This window comes from Chanodichthys erythropterus, chromosome 11 (genome assembly GCF_024489055.1).
Source record: "Chanodichthys erythropterus isolate Z2021 chromosome 11, ASM2448905v1, whole genome shotgun sequence".
Lineage (NCBI taxonomy): Eukaryota > Metazoa > Chordata > Actinopteri > Cypriniformes > Xenocyprididae > Chanodichthys > Chanodichthys erythropterus.
The window spans coordinates 32,499,258-32,518,458 of record NC_090231.1 but is presented as its reverse complement, the minus strand read 5'-3'; the positions used below and the strand labels follow the sequence as shown (position 1 = coordinate 32,518,458).

Here is a 19,201-nt window from a genome sequence, read left to right as displayed (position 1 = left end):
GGCCTTAGCTTATGTTTTTGTCTATGCTTGTCAATTCTAGAATCGAGAATAAAGGGGGGCAGTATTTCTCAAGACAGCATTTTGTCATTGCACTATTCATGGGCAAGTACACAGCATGGCTGCTTTTTATGTGTAGAGAGTAAAGATTCTGACTTTAGGGTAAAGGTTGTGGGTGTATGATTAGATAATGGCTTATAGTTATTAGAGTAATGGTGCTGAATGCATTGTAGGCCAGAAATGGGGCCTTGAATATGACTGTGGCACCAGTAATAGGTACATTGAGACCTGAGTAAATGTGAGAATTACTGAGCTAGGCAGCAGCATTTTGGATGCACTGATATAGGAGTGAAAAGGCAGATTGTTTCTACATTAAAAAACCTTATTCGGATGGTGCACTTGTCGCAGCATGATAAATGAAGGTCATTGGGTCATCTTGGACAATTTCCAAGATTTGTACAAATCAGGAGTCAATGACTGTACAACCTTCAAAAGCGATGAAAAGAGACCGGGGGCGAACCCGGCTGAAAGAAAAAAAAGAACTTTGTTTTGTCAAGGTTGAGCTGGAGCTGAAAAGACAAAGAGACAGACTGAGATCTGTAAAAGAAAATGAACAGAATCAAACTGAAAATCCAGAACACTGTATAAACTTTTAAACATATTGGTCAAGGCAATAATAGTTTGGCCTGCAGCTATATGGAATGAATACTAGTTCTTTTACAAAGACATTTTCAAAGACTAATATATATATAAAGATATATAGATATTTATATATATATATATATATATATATATATATATATATATATATATATATATATATATATATATATATATATTAGGGCTGTCAAAATAACGCGTTAATTTCGATTAATTAATCTGAGAAAAAATAACGCAGATTAATTCATTCCGTATTGACCTTTGAATCCATGTTTCATGAGGCGCATTCGTTCTCAAAAGAATGTCACCTCATCTTCTCTGACCGCTGACATAAACCACACTTTCAGTAAACAAAAAGAAAATCCTATCCAGTGGTGAAGTGTTTTCTGTGTTGACAAATCCTTTGTGATGTCCTAATAACAGTCGCGATTCGCACGCAACGCGTCAACGTCCGCTAATGTCCAATTCGCGACCTAATGACTCATTTGAACAGATTCATTTTAATGAATCATCTGTCCACACGGTCTATAATGAATCATTTACTCGAACAACTCTGAAATGAAAACATAAGTATGCTTACCCCATTTAGCAAGAGTGGTTAGTAAAATTAGCCTTAATAATCCACAATATTTTCAGGTTATTTAAATGACAATGTGTAGTAAATTAGGCCTACCTATAAAATCATTTAATTTAGACTGGAGTGAGGTGAAACCAGAACAAAGCAAGCTGTTGTTAGCTAGGTGCATTGAATTGTATATGGTAGACAATGATATTATTAGTTAATATAACTTCTAAATACTACTTTTTAATACTTTTCAGGTTTAGCAAAAAAGCATCTTCTCTTACAAAGCTATAAAATCACTTTACAGTGAGAGTGACGGGTACTTTATTGTCATTATTGGGCTCACAGATCATGTGGGTAGGGCATTTTTTACTGTTTGTGTGGATGACCATGTCTGTCACCACCGAAGACCATTTTTGACCCAGGAAAAACCCTGCATTGATTCATTTGAATTGAAATATTTAATACTTTCACAGCAAAAATTATGTATGCGATTAATTTAGATTAATTAATCACAGAGTATGTAATTAATTAGATTAAAATTTTTAATCGATTGACAGCCCTATATATTATATATATATATATATATATATATATATATATATATATATATATATATATATATATATATATATATAAAGAAATGTAGTAGCTTGTTTTGGCCTTAGCTTATGTTTTTGTCTATGCTTGTCAATTCTAGAATATATATATATATATATATATATATATATATATATATATATATATATATATATATATATATATATATATATACGCACACACACAGTACAGTATATTTGTCAGGCATGGTTGCAATAATCGCACAATGATGAGAAATATAAAAAAAAACAGTCTTTAAAAAATCCAAGGAACATGCAGGAGATAATAATAACAGCACAACAATGAAACCAAACAAAGAACTGGGAGAACTGAGGGCTTAAATACACAAGGGAGGATAATCAACAGAACAGGGAACAGGTGTGTAAATAAATTACCACAACCACGGAAACTAACAATGACTGGATACACAGGCAAAACGGAAACAGGGAAAACAAAAACAAAACACAATGAAACAACTAAAATATCTGATGATATAGGGGTCAGCAAGAATTTTATTTTAATCAAATTATCTTCTGCTGTTGTTATACAGTAAAAACACTAATATTGTGAAATTGTACAATTTAAAATAACTGTTGCGCTTTTTTTTCAGGATTCTTTAAATATTACAACATTTAAAAGAACAGAATTTATTTGAAAATCACGTAAATTAAATATTATATTAAAAATCTAAAATTCTAAAAGTTTTTACTGTCACTTTTGATCATTTTAATGCATCTTTCACCAATTTCATGCATTAAATCACCCATTACACAATGTAAAGCCTGTGAGCATCTTAATATCATTTTCAAACAAATATAGATAGATCTGGTGGTAAATAGGCTATGTAGCTATTCTTAGACCATTTGACATGTCAAATATCCCTTGTGAATACCAAAAATGTATTTGAAATACATTTATTTTATGCGAAGTATACTACAAATGCATTTACATATTTATGTACTTAATATAAATACCATGCAGTTGTACTTTGATACACTGTCTACTAACTACATAGTCAGCTAAACTGGAACAACTAATTTTGTACTTAATGCACTTAGTTATCCGGAAATAGTGCTGAGATCCAACTAAGGATAGGCTAAGTATATTTGATTGTGCTAAAATTGAACTATTGCAAGTATACTTTAGGTACACTTTAAATGTCTTGCATTTAAAGACCAATATTATAAAGTGATCATACTATCATTACTAATAGTGATACTAAAACACATTATAGGCTTAATATTAAAAAACTGTGCATTGTGCAATAAAGAAGTAAAGAATTTTAATTAATAATTATACCAGCAAGTCTCAAGCGATATGTCAGTATATGTTAATGGATTTGTACTATACTAAATATGAAATAAATGTATTTTAAATACATTTTGGTATAGGCATGTATTATATAGACATATATAGATGTATATATATATGCATTATCCTTTTTACTAGTGACATACACTGACATATACTAACATGCGCTACAAATTATGATATGGCCTGATGTTATTTTTCTTGTTGGAACATCTGACATTTCAAATTGGTAAAAACTGAACAGTTGCAGTGGAGACTGAAAACTTATTGATTTTAAGTTATTAAAAAATCTTAAATATATCCTGTTTGGCAGATTTGTTTGTGAAATCTCCTCTAACAGACTGTTAAAGCAGTCATGCGAGGATCATTCTGAGAAGACAAGCTGTTGTTCCAGTGGATTTCAATCCAACAATTGTGCTGTAGAACACTGACCTTGAAAAGCAGAACATCAGTGGTGGCCTTTACATGGATCTTGTTCTGTCTAAGCCTCTTGCAGACTGAATGCCATGGCCACAGGGCTTTTAGGGATTTGTACCACCTCCACAAAAGCAAATGCTGTAGTATGATAAGACATGGCTGCTCTCAACTAAACGTGGGTGTCACATCTGGCAGGAGGGTATAAGTGTCCATGTGAGTGGAGGTGAAGTGATTTTGTCTCAGCGAAACTCCAGCAGGTAAGATTGACTTTATATTGCAGTGTAGTTTGACTTATGTTTGAATGTGTTTGTTAGTTGCTTTGCCCAAACCAAATCTATATAGACAAGTTTATTCATTCTAGTTTCTCACGTTTCAACTTTTTGTTCATGTTTTCCTGTGCTCTGGGTTAGCTTACAGTTTTAATGGTGATTTTTTTTTTCTTTAAATTTATTAAGCAGTAAATCACTATAACCCCAAGATGGACACAACATGCAGTGCTATTACTTTATCCACTGCAGTACCTGTATTTGATTAGCCGCACACTTTCGCATTGATTCACAGATGAGGATGCGCTTCGTTGTTATGGTGATGCTGTTGCCAGCGCTGATGAGGGCAGGATCAGAATGCAGGTCCAGCTGTCGCCTTACCAATATCTCCATTACCATGGAAAGTGAGGAATGTGGCAGCTGCATCACAATTGACACCACAGCCTGTGTTGGGCTTTGCAAAACACAGGTAGGATGAAGAAATTTTCTTGTAACCTTTACTCTGAGATGTACGTGTACAAATTTGACTTATGTGCTATCTGTGATATTTTTAACATTTTTTTAAACCTCAAATTTATTCCTGTGATGCATCATTACTCCAGTCTTCAGTATCACATGATCCTTCAAAAATCATTCTAATATGCTTATTTGGTGCTCAATAATTATTATTAATTTATAGAGTTGTTACTGCTGATCAATTATATATAATGGTTCTTATTATTATCAATGTTAAAAACAGTGCTGCATAATATATTTGTGGAAACGTGATAAATTATTTTTCTCATTTCTTAGATGAATAGAAAGTTCAAAAGAACAGCATTTATTTAAAATAGAAATCTTTTGTAACATTATAAATGTTATTGAATATTCTGACTTTTGTGCTTGAACAAGAAAATGTGAAATAAATGTTATAGAAAGCATTACATTTTATATACACATACACACACACACACACATATATATATATATATATATATATATATATATATATATATACACACACACACTCTTATAATACATTAGCATCAGATAAAAGGGAACTAAAATATTTTCCATTTTGACAGGACAGAGTTTACCGTAGCCCCATGATGCTGAACTACCAGAACACCTGTAACTTCAGAGAATGGACCTACGACACATATGAGTTTAAAGGCTGCCCTCCCGGGACGGACTCGGTTTTCACGTACCCTGTGGCCCTCAGCTGTGAGTGCAGCAAGTGTAACTCTGACATCGCAGACTGTGGAGCTCTCAGCCAGCAGACATCCAGCTGCACTGTACATTAGACAAGGAAACCAAACCATTTGAAAGCCTGTCGTACAATTTTGAATATTTAGTTTTTCTTAATTAAATGTAAATTGCATTATGGAATAAAACAAATATGAAACATTTTCACATTATTTGTCAGTATCAATAAATATAACATACTGCAATAACCCATTCATATAAAAAAATACTTTTGCTCCCAACAGGTCATCTATGTTGATTCATCCTGTTGTTTTTCTGGAATCTTCTGTAGGCTCTGGTGTCAATAATCTCAGCCAGGCACAAACTGCACACACATAGCAAAAACAGAACTCATTTCCTGTGATAAACCATCTGTTCCCAAGTGCACACAGACACATTAATTTTGCTTGTGAAATTGGTGCATTTTTACCAGTTTATAATTATCCTTCGGAGACCAACTGTAAAAATTTCTCTCTGTGAGGATGCTCTCTCTGATACGCTGAGCCATACTCAATTTACATAATCAAATTAGCAATGAATCAATATAAATATCAAAGGGTTTTCCGAGAAGGGTCAATCTCTTACATATAAAAGAGAAATTAGTTATGGCACATCACAGAGCACCTTTAATACTCATGTGTGATAGGCTAATAAAAGGAACATATGATAGAAACAAGAGCCATTACATAATAACAGATGCACTTTAAGGTGTCATCTACAAATTAAGACATGCATAACTTACAGTTGCTTATAGGAGTAAGGGTTTTACCTTGTTTCTTTATGAATCATGGGTGTATTTTGGATGTAACGAGCAATAAACCAATGGGAGTCTCATCTCCCATTCCCTTTAAAAGCCAGTTGCGCTTGTACCATGGTGGATTCGATATTTACATGGCGGAATTTGCAAGTGGATAGACTGAACACTTCTCCAGAGAGGAATCCTTTTATTTTTAATATTTAAAAATGTTTGTCTGCCACTGTATAATATGCGTCCCTGTGTGTGTAACAAGCAGACAGAGTGTACACGTTGTGTACCCGCCTATAGGCGCATATTACTAATGCGTCCTTTAAATAACAAAAAAATAAAAATACTGCACCATTGACTTTAGACCAAGTTTTTGTTGGTCAGTGGTGCAGTCATTTTCAGTTGCCTCAAAATAGCAACGCGCCAGTAATGCACCTGAACACACCTAGTTTTCAGACCAGCACGCCCATGGGCGAACAGATGGGCGCAGGTGCATTTGCTATTTAAAAAACATGGTGCTGGACCTGAAAATGATAACTGTGTTGTGCAAAAAACACTTGCATTGCGCCTGGCGTCTCATTGTTCCGTGTGTATGATAGGGCCAATGTGTTAGAACCAGGAAAAATGGACAAGAGTAAGGGTTTGAGCACGTTTGACAAGGGCCAAATTGTGATGGCTAGACGACTGGGTCAGATCATTTCCAAAACTGCAGCTCTTGTGGGGTGTTCCCCATCTGCAGTGGTCAGTATCTATCAAAAGTGGTCCAAGGAAGTAATGGTGGTGAACCGGCGACAGGGTCATGGGCAGCCAAGGCTCCTTGATGCACGTGGGGAGCGAAGGCTGGCCCGTGTGGTCCGATCCAACAGATGAGCTTCTGTAGTACTATTTGCTCAAGAAGTCAATGCTGGTTCTGATAGAAAGGTGTCATAAAATGCACAGTGCATCGCAGTTTGTTGCATATGGGGCTAGGCAGATCGGTCAGGGTGCCCATGCTGACCCCTGTACACCATCAAAAACGGCAACAGTGGACACATGAGCATCAGAACTGGACCACAGAGCAATGGAAGAAGGTGGCCTGGTCTGATGAATCACATTTTCTTTTACATCATGTGGATGGCCATGTGCGTGTGTGTCGCTTACCTGGGCAACATATGGCACCAGGATGCACTATGGGAAGAAGGCAAGCCAGCGGAGGCAGTGTGATGCTTTGGGCAATGTTTTGATGGGAAACCTTGGGTCCTGCCATCCATGTGGATGTTACTTTGACACGTACCACCTACCTAAGCATTGTTGCAGACCATGTACACCCTTTGATTGAAACAGTATTCCCTGGTGGCTGTGGCCTCTTTCAGCAGGATGATGCGCCCTGCTACAAAGTATAAATGGTTCAGGAATGGTTTGAGGAGCACAACGAGTTTGAGGTGTTGACTTGGCCTCCAAATTTCCCAGATCTCAATCCAATCAAGCATCTGTGGGATGTGCTGAACAAACAAGTCCGATCCATGGAGGCCCCACCTCACAGCTTACAGGACTTAAAGCAGGGATGGACAACTCCGGTCCTGGAGGGCCAGTGTCCTGCAGAGTTTATCTCCATCCCTGATAAAACTCACTTGCCTATAACTTTCTACTAATCCTAAAGACCTTGATTAGCTGGTTCAGGTGTGTTTGATTAGGGTTGGAGCTGAACTCTGCTGGACACTGGCCCTCCAGGACCAGAGTTGTCCATCCCTGACTTAAAGGATCTGCTGCTAACATCTTGGTGCCAGATACCACAGCACACCTTTAGGGGTCTAGTGGAGTCCATGCCTCAACGGGTCAGGGCTGTTTTGGCAGCAAATGTGGGACCACCACAATATTAGGAAGGTGGTCATAATGTTATGCCTGATTGGTGTGTGTATATATATATATATATAAAATTTAAAACAGACAAAAAAAAAAAGTTAAATGACAAGAAAAGGTTTCCTCTAGCCTTACATTGCAAGAATTTTAATCATTTAAAAAAGCTGTACCAATGCTGTACAGCTTTACCTTTAAAATTGCACTGGCAGTTATTTGCACACTTGTAAAAAGCTTCACGCAGGATTAGTTTTAGACAAACTGCCTGTCTAGATATGAATGTTTTGAAAACCATCAAATCTGCCTCATTCGAATTCTTTTGCAATACATTATCCCTGCTTCGAGTCAACTTTCTTGCTGTTTGTACATGTTATTGTTGTGGGGCTACAGGGCAAACTGGGCCTATGACAGATTGTTCTTCATCTTGACGTTCCTGGCTTCTAGCACTGCAACATAAGGTGGAGTGCCCTGAATGTGCACACTGAGACAAATGGTTCAATTAGAAAAACATCTTAGATACTATCTAATAGATGATATCACCAAATAAATACTAAAGTTCCCTAAGTAAAACCACAGCTTTTTCATATGTCATCATAGTTGGTTTACAGAGAAAATCATAGAGCTAAAGACGTATATTAATGTATATTATAATAAATTTATAATAAAATAAAACCAGTAAACAGCTTTTTATGCTTGGTATTTTACAGTTACAGTGATACATATTTTCAAATATTCAGATAATTTGAAATGAGGTTAAAAGATCGTCATTTTAAAACCTTGCACTAACAAAACCATAAGCACTCTGCTTAAATTCAGCTTTTATTTTTGTAAATGTAAAAGCAAATTTCAGGTGGAAAAAAACAGCTATATTACAGCATAACCAAAGAACTGATAATTAAAGATTAAAAAAAAATGAACACAGCTGTGATAGTATGGGAAAAAGCAAAAACATAAGATAACATTCTATATTAAACTTTTACATTTAAAAACAATAAACAATACACTGAATTGACCAAGTACTTCTGCAATGTCCATATAAAAAGCCAGTGCCAGTCCCTTTACGCTCAGAGGCAGAAGTTGGTGTCGTCTTCTGTCTTCCAACAGGTTATCTAATTGGCAAACTTGTTACGAATAATCTCTCCCCCCTCTACCTCCACTTGCTCGTACAACCATTTCCGGTCACAGCGGCACTCCACACCGCACTTCCGCGAGCCACACTCGGGACATGGGTAGAAGCAACCCATGCAGTCTACATCCAGACAGTCACACAGATCCCTCCCACATGAGATCAGCAAGCCTTTGTTGTCATATACTTTACTCTTGAGAGACAGGGACTGTCTGTAGGGACAAGAAAGATGTGAGCATGTGTAGTAGTACCTTTTTTTTAAATTACACCTTTATACTTTATTAACCCCTAAAAGGTACATATTAGTACCACTTGAACAGGTACTGCCACAGTGACAGCTTTTGCACCTTTTTTTCCAAAAGTGAATCTTGGTGTTCATGTGAATGATTAAGACACCATAAAAAAGACTTTGAATGCAAAAGCAATTCATTTAACTCAAAACATGATTTATACATTAATCTTCATGATGACTGAGGTGATGTTTTCATGAGTTTGAAAATTTAGAAAGTAGTGCTGCCCCCGACTAAAGATACTTCTAGTCGACTGGTAGTGATGTAATAAGTTTCAAGGCCGAGAGAGAATATTATATATAACATTGCTAACCTCGTTTTATATTACAAAGAAATGCTAAACCATAACAATTAGCCTTTAAATCAGGGGTGTCAGTTGGGAAAGGCAGGGTATGGCGGCTGCCATATCTCGGCTTCCTGGTCAGGTCAATGCAAGTAATTTATTTTTATTGCAGGATTAACAGAGTTATTTTACTATGTGTGACATATAATTTGTATTTTTAAATAAAACGAAAAGGTAATTTAAAGCAATCTGTATATATTCGTGGCATGCGAGTCCAACAGCACAGCCAAAGTGTCTATTTACAACGTAATTTTGCAGCGTTGAGAATTGTAGCCAATCACAGGAATTTCTGTTGAATATAATGACCAATCAGAGGTGTTTAAGTTACTGGTAGTGAGTGGCAATCCACACAGTATTTCTCGAAACGCTGAATGAGCTTATATTTAGCACAAGTTCTGCACACGCACACATCCTCTCATAACAAACAAAGCAGAGACACAATGTAAATAAAAGATTCAATATGCAGTTTTGACAGATTCATTGATTAATATGGGAGTTTTGCGCTGAAGTGACTGAAAGCTTCAGTGACTGAAAGCTTCAGTGATTATAAAGGAAGTGCTTGTTACTTGCTGTCCAATTTTATTCACGATTTGAAGAAAAGTTTTTGTTTTTCATGAGTCTGAATTTTCTACATACTTCAGTACAAAAAAAAAAAAATTTAAAGATTTTTTTAAAATGTTACAATAGTGATTGCTGCTCACTATTCTGCTGGCTTTTTACATGATGTCATGTCATCAGAGTCTGCCATACCTTGTTTTTTGGTGAATTGAGGCCACTGCCTTTAATGTATAAATTAAGCACTCAATGCATACATAAAGCTTGCCGCTGTGAACTGGCAAAAGTAATGATTATGAATGTGTCAGAAAGAACAGAAAGGAGAATTCGTTAACTTTTTAATAATGAATTAATAAACTAATGTTTTCCAAGTCAATGTCAGCTGCAAAGATTAAGTTGACAACCTTGACTTGTCATTTTCGCAATATAGACCAATTTGGAGCAGACGTCACAGTTATGTCAATTGCAGCTGCACGAGCATAGTGGTGGTAGAAAAAAGTGGTAAGAAATGGAGGGAAATGGGCAAAATCCAAAAAATAAGAAAAATATTTTGTTGTGCCTTTCGATAGAATCAGAAATCAAGAAATATAGTCTTCATTTTTATAGAATAGAAAAAAGACGCCATTTGAAACTAAATGGAGGCATTTATGTTTCAGGGGACATACATGCAGTTACAGCATGAAATAATATTTAAACTGTAATATTTTACATAGATAACTTTTAAACATAGCCTATAACAATTTTATTTCACAATTCTGACTTTTTTTTCTTGCATTTGCGTGTTTATATCTCCCAGTTCGGACTTTATAACTCACAATTGTGAGTTTATATCATAATTCTGAGAGGGAAAAATAGACTAACGAGTATATTTCACAATTCTGTTTTTCTGGTGTGTGAGATATAAACTCAGATTTGCAAGAAAAAAAGTCAGAATTGCGAGATATAAACTCAAAATAATTTTTTTTTTAATGCTTTTACTCCGTGGCTTCCACAGACTGCTACTGCAGAACTGTCATTTTCTGCCACCAGGTAAGCTCTGCCCACAAAAAACACCATTACTGTTTGCAAACACAAAATAGGTCTATAGTGATGTGTTTACAGAGAGAATGCATGTTAAATCATTTCATAACATGTCATGCAGTAAGCGTTGTAGTAATTTAGCTTTCACACTCCGTATGAACATTCATACAGGTGCCTAATAATAGCACACATTTATCTAGGTAAACCTTAGAGAGAGCTTTTTTTCTGCAACTAACCAACTAATTAAAATGTGGTCGCCTGATCCTCTTCTCGGTTTATTTGACTATTAGGGGCAGCCGTAAAAGGAAGGCAAGTACCTGTCACCTGATGAGAGCTTCATCCCTGCACGTCTCCGATCATTTATACCTCTGCCCTGCAATAAAACAAAACAGAAAAATCTGAATGACATTATAAAGGGAAAAAGTATGCAGCTGAACTGTAGCTGTTCCCTTTCAAATGGCACTTATTCCAGGAATCAGTGCTGTGAATATCAACATATCTATACAGATTTGTATCTTTGACACACCTTGTGGCCAAACACCTTTCAGATTTGCTTTATTCACATAGAGAAAATCTGAAAATGAGATTTTTCTTCATGAGATTAAACATGGAAAAAAAAGAAAAGAAAAGTGCGAGACGTGTTAATGGCCTACAGAGAAGCTAAAAGCAGACTAAAGTAAGTGATAGCAATTGCATATTCAGCAGTGTATGTGTTACCTTCAGGCTGGAGTCTCTTATGGGTTGCCTTCTGTCTTTTGTGAATTGTTTGGCTCTGTCTTTATCGGAAAGTGAATTAAACCGACTGGAATCATTTACATCCTTTCCCACTAACCCTCCCCTGTTTTTCCGTAACTCAATCTGTAAGCAATAAATAAAACAATGAGAGAGGGATTGCATTTCAAAAGCAGATAATTATATATTCAAGTTGGACAACAAGAATAACTTTACCGAGTGCTAGGATACACACCTTTGTACCGTCTCCTCCAGAGTTTGTGAAAATAGTTGGCACTGCATCCTCTCTGAGAAACAGTTTTCCATTATAGTCACGGAAGCAGTCAGGCTGAAAATGCTCCGAGCACAAACATGAGTTTTGAGTGGGGACAAAATTCTTTCTCCCGAGGCTTCGTACCCATTGCTCGGCCAGCTGAGGCTTGCTGATTGGAAACCTGAACAGAAAGACAGCAAAGGCGGCTCCATTAGTTATTGTTACTTTTAAGAGTGTTTTATCCACACATGTCTGTTGTATTCTGTAACCTGTGCAAATCACTTAGATTTAAAAGAAGCTGACTCACTATAGCAAACTCTGACCAATCATATAAGTTGCTCAAAGCTAAATTCTGTTTAGCTTTTGAGCAACACAAGCTTTCTATATATATATATATATATATATATATATATATATATATATATATATATATATATATATATATATATATATATTATATATGAAAAAAATAGGAGCACAAGGCACCATGATAATTAAGAGGGGAAAATACGGTGTTGCCTCTTGTTTACAAAACAGAAAATACTATTTTAGGTGTTTTGCATTTACAAGTTGCATATGAACTAGAAAGACTCTTATTTAGATGCATATATAGATGCAACACAACACAAAGCTCAAGTGTGTCAACAAAGCAACATGCTTACCTGTAGAACCGGATCTCTGACCCTTTGACAAACCGGTTTGAGCAATCAATAGCTGAACAGGAGATCGGCATGATTCTCGATTTATGATTTAAAAAAGTAGAAGTAATCTGTTATGGTTCCAAACGAACCAAAATCATTTTTCACAGGGAGTTCCGTGCGAGCGGCAAAACGCACACTTTGCTCATACGCATGCGCTGTTATTTGTTTAGCAGCCACTGGGCGTCCACACAGATCCGTTCAGTTTCTATGAAGATCATTCAGTATTTTGCAAGTGCGAAGATATGCTATTGCTCCAAAATTTTATATTTGATAATCACAAAGCACAAAGGTTTTTTCCTAGGACCACTTTCCAAAAATAAACAAATTTAAAGACAAAAAAAGTAAACTTATAACTTGTAAACTTTTATTTTGAAATAAGAAGCAACCGGAAGTTTAACAAACATTTTCCCCAGTGTTTTCTTTTTAAGTTACCACATGGATCCTGAACAGTAGTGGAAGGCATAAAAAGGTTCTGAATGGATCACTTCGAGAAGGATTTAGTTGATGCGCTTAAAGACATTGTCAAGGCTGGAAACTGGCAGTGTGTGGGAGACAAATCTAAATTTAAGTCACCATGCACGAAGTAAGCGCATGCCATTGTATAAATGCTCACACTCAAATATATGATGCTCGTGAACTGTCATAAGAGGGCATTCTGTAAAACACATAGCGTTTTGAAAAAGTAAATCTATGTAAAAAATAATATCTATATATGCGGAAAGTGACAAATGCTTCTTTTTTAATGAATGCTATAGTGAAAATGTAATTTACAAGAGCAAAAAGTGTCTTAAATTAGTTAAGGGCAGTGGTGTCCAAAAGTCTGAGACCACTTGCATGTATTAATTAATTAAAATACGCGGCTGTTTATATCCTCCCTGAGAAAATAACTCAGTATAATATTTATTATTTACACTTTTTTTTAATGTTAAAAAATATATTTTTTGAGGTTTTACTCAGATGATGGAGAGCATATAGTCCTGGTGCATACAGAGGATGATAAATTCTGGGCTATGGATTCATCTTGCCCACATGAAGGTTAGTTGCAACTCTAGACTGATATAGTGAACTCCAGTGCATTGTGCGTTGATCAAGACAAGTGTCTTTTCTTTGTACAGATGGACTGGTTTTGGTTTGAAATTCAGTTTGGTGTCATTTGTCAATTGCAACTACTTTACTTTTATGTTTTTGACAAATTCCATATGATTATATAGTTGTTTTTGAATGGCATTTTGTTTTGTGCCCTCACATACAAAACTATATTATATGCAAAACTTGATTTTTGACTGGTGTTCCTTTATCCCTTTCTCACCCTCTTGGCTTCCTTGTGGCTTCCCTCAAAGGCCTTGTTTGTACAGAGAGTTTTGAGAGAGAACTTTTTCTAGATGGTTGAACCACTTCTTAGTTGAACCATCAGTGCCCACACAAGCCCATCTGCTTGGATATTGTTGTATATTTGTTTTTAAACTTACATACTTTTATAAGTGCTTTTATATATAAGATTAAAATGTTACAAATTAATTATGAATCCCTGTGAAAATATCACAGAGATCTGTAATAATGTAACATGAGATAATTGTTTTAGGATCTGAATATCATGATCTATTGCTTAACAGGGGGCCCACTTGAGCAAGGTGATATTGAGGATCTGGGCAATGGGAAACTGGCTTTGATTTGCCCATGGCATTCCTTTGATTTCTGCCTTGAAACTGGTTCCTCTTCCTCTGGACTACAGGCAAGTTGTTATGATGGACCATGTTAAAGGGATATTTCACTCAAAAATGAAAGTTTTGTCATGATTTACTTCAAACCTGTATGACTTTCTTCTGTGAAACATAAAACAAGATATTTCTTATATTTTTTATTTTAATTTTTTGTTGTCAGCTGTCACTAAAAAAAAGGTTAGCAACATTCTAAAAATATCTTCTTTTTGTGTTCTGCAGAAGAAAGAAAGGCTTACAGGTTTGGGATGATATCAGGGTGAGTAAATCATGACAGAATTTTAATTTTTGGGTGAACTAACCCTTTAATGTAAAGTGGTCAACCTGCCAACATTCTTGATATTCATATTGTCACCAGAACCAAGTGTATGATGTCCGAGTACTGGATGGAAAAGTGTATATAAATACTCAAAGCACACTGTCCCTCTGTCCCATCCCAGTAACAAAGATAACCCACCAAGGTGAGGAATGGCAGAACTTGTAAATATTAATTGTGAATATGATATGTTGTAGTACACAAGACATGCTTGTGCTGTATTCCTTGCAGACAGTTTACCCATTGAAATAAGCTCCTCTGAAAACACACTTTGCACATGGGCCACTAAAATCCTTAACACCCCAGATCCACAGGAAAAGGTTTGGAAATGTCCTTTAACAAATAGTAATTGACTAATCCATATCATTCATCACAGTGCTATTTCATCTGATTGCGCAAAATAAATCATCATCAGACTTCTGCTTCTTTGTTTTTCTGTGACGTGTAGGTTTCATTGACCAAGATGGTGCAAGAGAACTGGAACGGTGGGCAAATAACAGAAACTGGAGAGGCCATCCCTCCTGCACATCCAAAAAGAAAAGACAATCTGACTGTTGTGGAGCCTGGAAAAATCAAACGGGGCAAAGGCGGCACACTGGTAAACTTTGTTGCTTTTAGATGCTATTTTTTCTTCAGCAGAAAGTTAATAATAATAATAATGTAAAAGTAAAAATTGTTTGTGTTCCATCAGGCGAGTAGGATTGCCTTATTGCACTCGCTTGCTAACATAGAGCAGTGGGCAATAGACCTGTCCTGGGATGTGATAGCAAGATTCTCCACTTTTAGGTTGAGCACTGGAGAGCCATTACCTCGCCAGTTCTTTGATGACTTTGTCAGAGTAGCAGGAGATGAAGCCAAGGTTTGAATGTTGACATCTTTAATTTATTTAGGCAAAATGCTAAGTAATCCCCATTAATCTGACGTAACCTTCTCCTGCAGCATTATCAGTTACTAGAGCAAAGGATTAAGGAACTTGGCAGCTTCTTTGGTGCTTTACCAGTACACAACGGTCAGTGTTTTCATGTGTTTGTCTTATTGACTTTTTTCACTTAGCGTAGGTGATGGTAGTGGTTCAATGTCTTTCTCTTTTCTTTTCAAAAAGGTTTATGGCAGTCAGCAACAGAAACGTCTCATGACCTTTTGGCAAGGCTAGCTATAGTGCACATGGTCCATGAGGCCAGGTAAAACGCATCTCATGTCTGTTAGCATTTGTTATTTTCACATGTGTCTGAAAAAATCTATTTAGTTATAGATCTGCATTGTTTTTGCACAGAGGTTTAGATGTGCACCCTCAGACTCTGTCCCGCTTCGCCTCTCAGGGAGACGCAAGCTCAGTGAAGGTGTTGGAGGTGATTTATGCTGATGAGATCACACATGTGGCTGCAGGGTTGAGATGGTTCACATACATCTGCTCACAAGAAGGACGGGTAAGAGGTCTATCAGCTCAGATTTCTATTTTGAACCATGTAACAGTATAATTAAAATGGTTGGTGAAATTTGCCTGTAAATATTTTATTTTTTAAAACACCCTTACTGATGCAGATAGGCTTTCGAGATACTTGTATACAGCACTTCAGTTATGACAACTCTCAGCATAGTTGGTAAAATATTTTATTAATGTAAATAGAATGTACATAGGTTTGATCTTGGTGGACTAGATCTGCTATGCAGCTGCTACAAAGCAAGTAAGACTTGCTTCTGCTAAATGCTTGGAATGTAAAATTAAAGGGAACATGCTGCTGCTAGAGAGAGGGAGACCCCGCGTAGCAGATCTAGGCAGGTGGTGCTGGGGAGGCGGAGGGCTACAATGGGAAGTTGCATAGCACACAGAGATAGTGCATTCGTTTTGATGCATCGTGGTTATATAGGGAAATAGTAATGGATATGTTTCATGGCTGAACTATTCATTTGTTTGAGCAAAGTCTGTGTCTGCTTCCAAATGAGAGAAATATGTATGTACTTGTACTTTGTATATGCTTTATGTACTAATGCACCATGTACTCAACCATGTAGTGTATGAATTTTATAAGGTCATTCAGCATCAGAGTCTGATAGCCCTTCCCTCTCCACTACGTAATTAAAGCTACAATAGTTAAATGCATAATGTGTCCAACATTCTATTGAATGCATCATCCGGGTATTTAAAGTGTACTCCTCCTATTTGGAATTTTCAGTGTTAACACACTACTCACACTGTGCATTGAATAGTGCACAAGTACACAAATTGGGACGCACCTTGTGTCTTTATCCTAGCTTGAGAGCTGCTTTTTCATATTTCAGGATTCATTGAAAACATTCCATGAATTGGTGAAGTTGCATTTCAAAGGGTTTTTGAAGCCTCCATTCAATACAGAAGGAAGGAAGAAAGCAGGAATGACAGAAGAGGTAAACGTACCATTGTTGAATTTTTTTTTAATTAGTTTTACCACGTAACTTAAAACAAATGATAATCTTCGATGATGTTTTATATTATGCAAGTTTTTGTAATGATCACCCTCTTTACCTACAGTGGTATGTTCCTCTTGTCAAGCCCTCCATCTTACAGAAGACCTCCTGATTGGACTTATTTTTATTCAGAATGAAAAGCTGCATCCTGAAAAAGGGGGACTCTGAATGGCAAGTGTGCTTGCATGATTCAGATGCACCCTAAGGGTGGGTAAAGAAATCACAGAATGGATCTGTGAATCCAGAAATATGTGGATTAATTTTTCCATAGTAACCATAGTATTTATAGATTTCTTTAATTCTTGCATAAGAAATTAAATTTAATCAATGAACTTGAATTTTATGGATTTCATTTAAATATATTAATAAACAAATTAACCTATTTAAATATTGTTTTTAGCATTTCTTGCTGACAGGGGGCGCTGTAAGGTTTTGCTTTCAGCTGAGGTTTTTGGTGTAAGGGGTGTGGTTTACACTACTGAGAAACTGTATGTAACTGATGGTTCTGAGCAGGTCCTCATATTTAGTTTAATATATTTTTAAGGTATTACACTTTTATCATAATTGAATAATTTTATATCATCAATGAATAACTTAAGCTAAATGCTGAAAAGCATGAACATTCAAAAACAAGATGGCACAAGATATATATATATATATATAAACAATCAAAACATAACTCTTAATAACTTGGATTAAGTTTAAAACAAAGTCAGCCAACTGTTGATAAAGGCTAGTGGCTTGAAATTTAATTTTTTTTTTTGATAAAAATTCCTTTGGGAACAACAGTATGCTGACTTAAATTTAATCCAAGTCATTAATGCTCAGTTTCATAGATAAGGCTTAAGCTAGTCCCAGACTAAAATGCATGTTGAACTGTTTTAACTGAAAGTAACTTGCACTGACATATGTTAAAATGTGTCAGTTCTATTGTAATGTCTCAAGATGCACACCAGTAATGTTTTTTCTAAGGCACTTTTATAAAAGCTACTCAAATGTCCTAATTTATCTAAGGCCTAAATCTGGCTTAATCTAAACCTTCTCTGTGAAACCAGGCCTAAGAGTTCTGTCTCAAATGGATAATTAATTGTCACTCCATGTGACCACAGGTTTATCTGTGTAGATAGATATGTTCTTAGCACAGAATTAAGTCTTTGTAAAAAGTAATTTGAAGCAATTTTTAGGCATTAGGTCTGTTTGGTGATCTCTCAAATTTTCCCACTGTTCTTAGGTTATATTTAAACAATTGCAATGAGTCATTACACTGCTAAGAAATTACCCTGAAATATGATGCAGATTTATGAATAAATGGTTCACAGCAAATACGCTGTTCACTTTGTAACGAGAATTAATGTTTATTCATCTAATTTCTATAAAGATTTTTTTTTTTTTTTTCAGATCGAATGTGATGTTGAGAAAAAGACAGTACAAACATGAGCAGAGAATGTGTCTATGTGCTTGTTACCCAGACGTGACAGAGTTTTCCGTGCTGCGTGAGCCTGTGTCATTGGTTTTCACTTCTGCTTTTTATATTTTTGTGATTTTTTTTTTTCCATCATGTGTGGTGGTAAAGTTTGCAACTGTCCTTACCAATTTTTGAAATTCGACTCACTTTGGTCACTCTATCTGCTCTTTTAAAGGGTTTTTTCACCCAATTTCACCCTGCCATGAAATTTTGTTCATCTTCAGAACACAAATAAAGATCTTTTTGATGAAATCTGAGAGATTTCTGTCCCTCCATAGACAGCTACACATCTACCACTTTGACGCTTCAAAAAGTTCATAAAGAGATTGTAAAACTAATCCATATAAATAGAATGGTTTAGTCCAAATTTCCTGAAGAGACTATCAGTCTTTATATGATGAACAGATTGAATTTAGGGTTTTATTCACATATTGATCAGCGAACATAAACAGAAGCTCAACTGAACCTGCTTGACATGCGATTACAAACCTCTTCCGGAAGCTCAAACGTGCTGCGTAACATAGAAGAACGTAGCGCAATGGTTCTCTTACACATCAAGCAAACATGCTTGAGCTTCCGTTTACCATAGCTGATGTGTGAGTTGATGAATGTTCATATG

General features: G+C 35.9%; 3 protein-coding genes across 3 annotated transcripts; 2 read left to right on the top strand and 1 right to left on the bottom strand.

Annotated features, from left to right (window-relative positions):
* The first annotated feature begins 4,108 nt into the window (after nt 1–4,108).
* Nucleotides 4,109–5,096, top strand: fshb (follicle stimulating hormone subunit beta). Its single transcript, XM_067400776.1, has 2 exons — nt 4,109–4,282; nt 4,878–5,096. Exons 1-2 carry the CDS (start codon nt 4,109–4,111, stop codon nt 5,094–5,096), a joined length of 393 nt encoding a protein of 130 aa, XP_067256877.1.
* A 3,201-nt stretch (nt 5,097–8,297) lies between these two features.
* arl14ep (ADP-ribosylation factor-like 14 effector protein) lies at nt 8,298–12,785 on the bottom strand. The gene is made up of 5 exons (XM_067400775.1): nt 12,600–12,785; nt 11,920–12,118; nt 11,670–11,810; nt 11,270–11,325; nt 8,298–8,956 (listed from the first exon to the last, which is right to left on the bottom strand). The coding sequence occupies exons 1-5, from the start codon at nt 12,668–12,670 to the stop codon at nt 8,728–8,730; spliced, it is 696 nt and encodes a 231-aa protein (XP_067256876.1). The 5' UTR covers nt 12,671–12,785; the 3' UTR covers nt 8,298–8,727.
* Nucleotides 12,786–13,055: 270 nt separating this feature from the next.
* si:ch73-314g15.3 (uncharacterized protein LOC368688 homolog) lies at nt 13,056–17,782 on the top strand. The gene is given in 12 exon segments (XM_067399471.1): nt 13,056–13,221; nt 13,585–13,673; nt 14,252–14,370; nt 14,715–14,817; nt 14,904–14,992; nt 15,121–15,270; nt 15,364–15,531; nt 15,612–15,681; nt 15,775–15,853; nt 15,946–16,099; nt 16,953–17,102; nt 17,104–17,782. Coding segments are annotated over 12 exon segments (1,404 nt in total). The 5' UTR covers nt 13,056–13,114; the 3' UTR covers nt 17,230–17,782.
* Nucleotides 17,783–19,201: the final 1,419 nt, after the last annotated feature.

Bases quoted from the DNA above. Each gene is read 5' to 3' on its own strand.
- arl14ep (XM_067400775.1), bottom strand. From the start codon at position 12,670: ATGCCGATCTCCTGTTCAGCTATTGATTGCTCAAACCGGTTTGTCAAA. The intron at 12,119-12,599 runs GTAAGCATGTTG...CTTTCTGTTCAG, and splicing joins TCAGAGATCCGGTTCTACAG to GTTTCCAATCAGCAAGCCTC. The intron at 11,326-11,669 runs GTAACACATACA...GTTTTATTGCAG, and splicing joins TAAGAGACTCCAGCCTGAAG to GGCAGAGGTATAAATGATCG.
- fshb (XM_067400776.1), top strand. From the start codon at position 4,109: ATGAGGATGCGCTTCGTTGTTATGGTGATGCTGTTGCCAGCGCTGATG. The intron at 4,283-4,877 runs GTAGGATGAAGA...CCATTTTGACAG, and splicing joins TTGGGCTTTGCAAAACACAG to GACAGAGTTTACCGTAGCCC.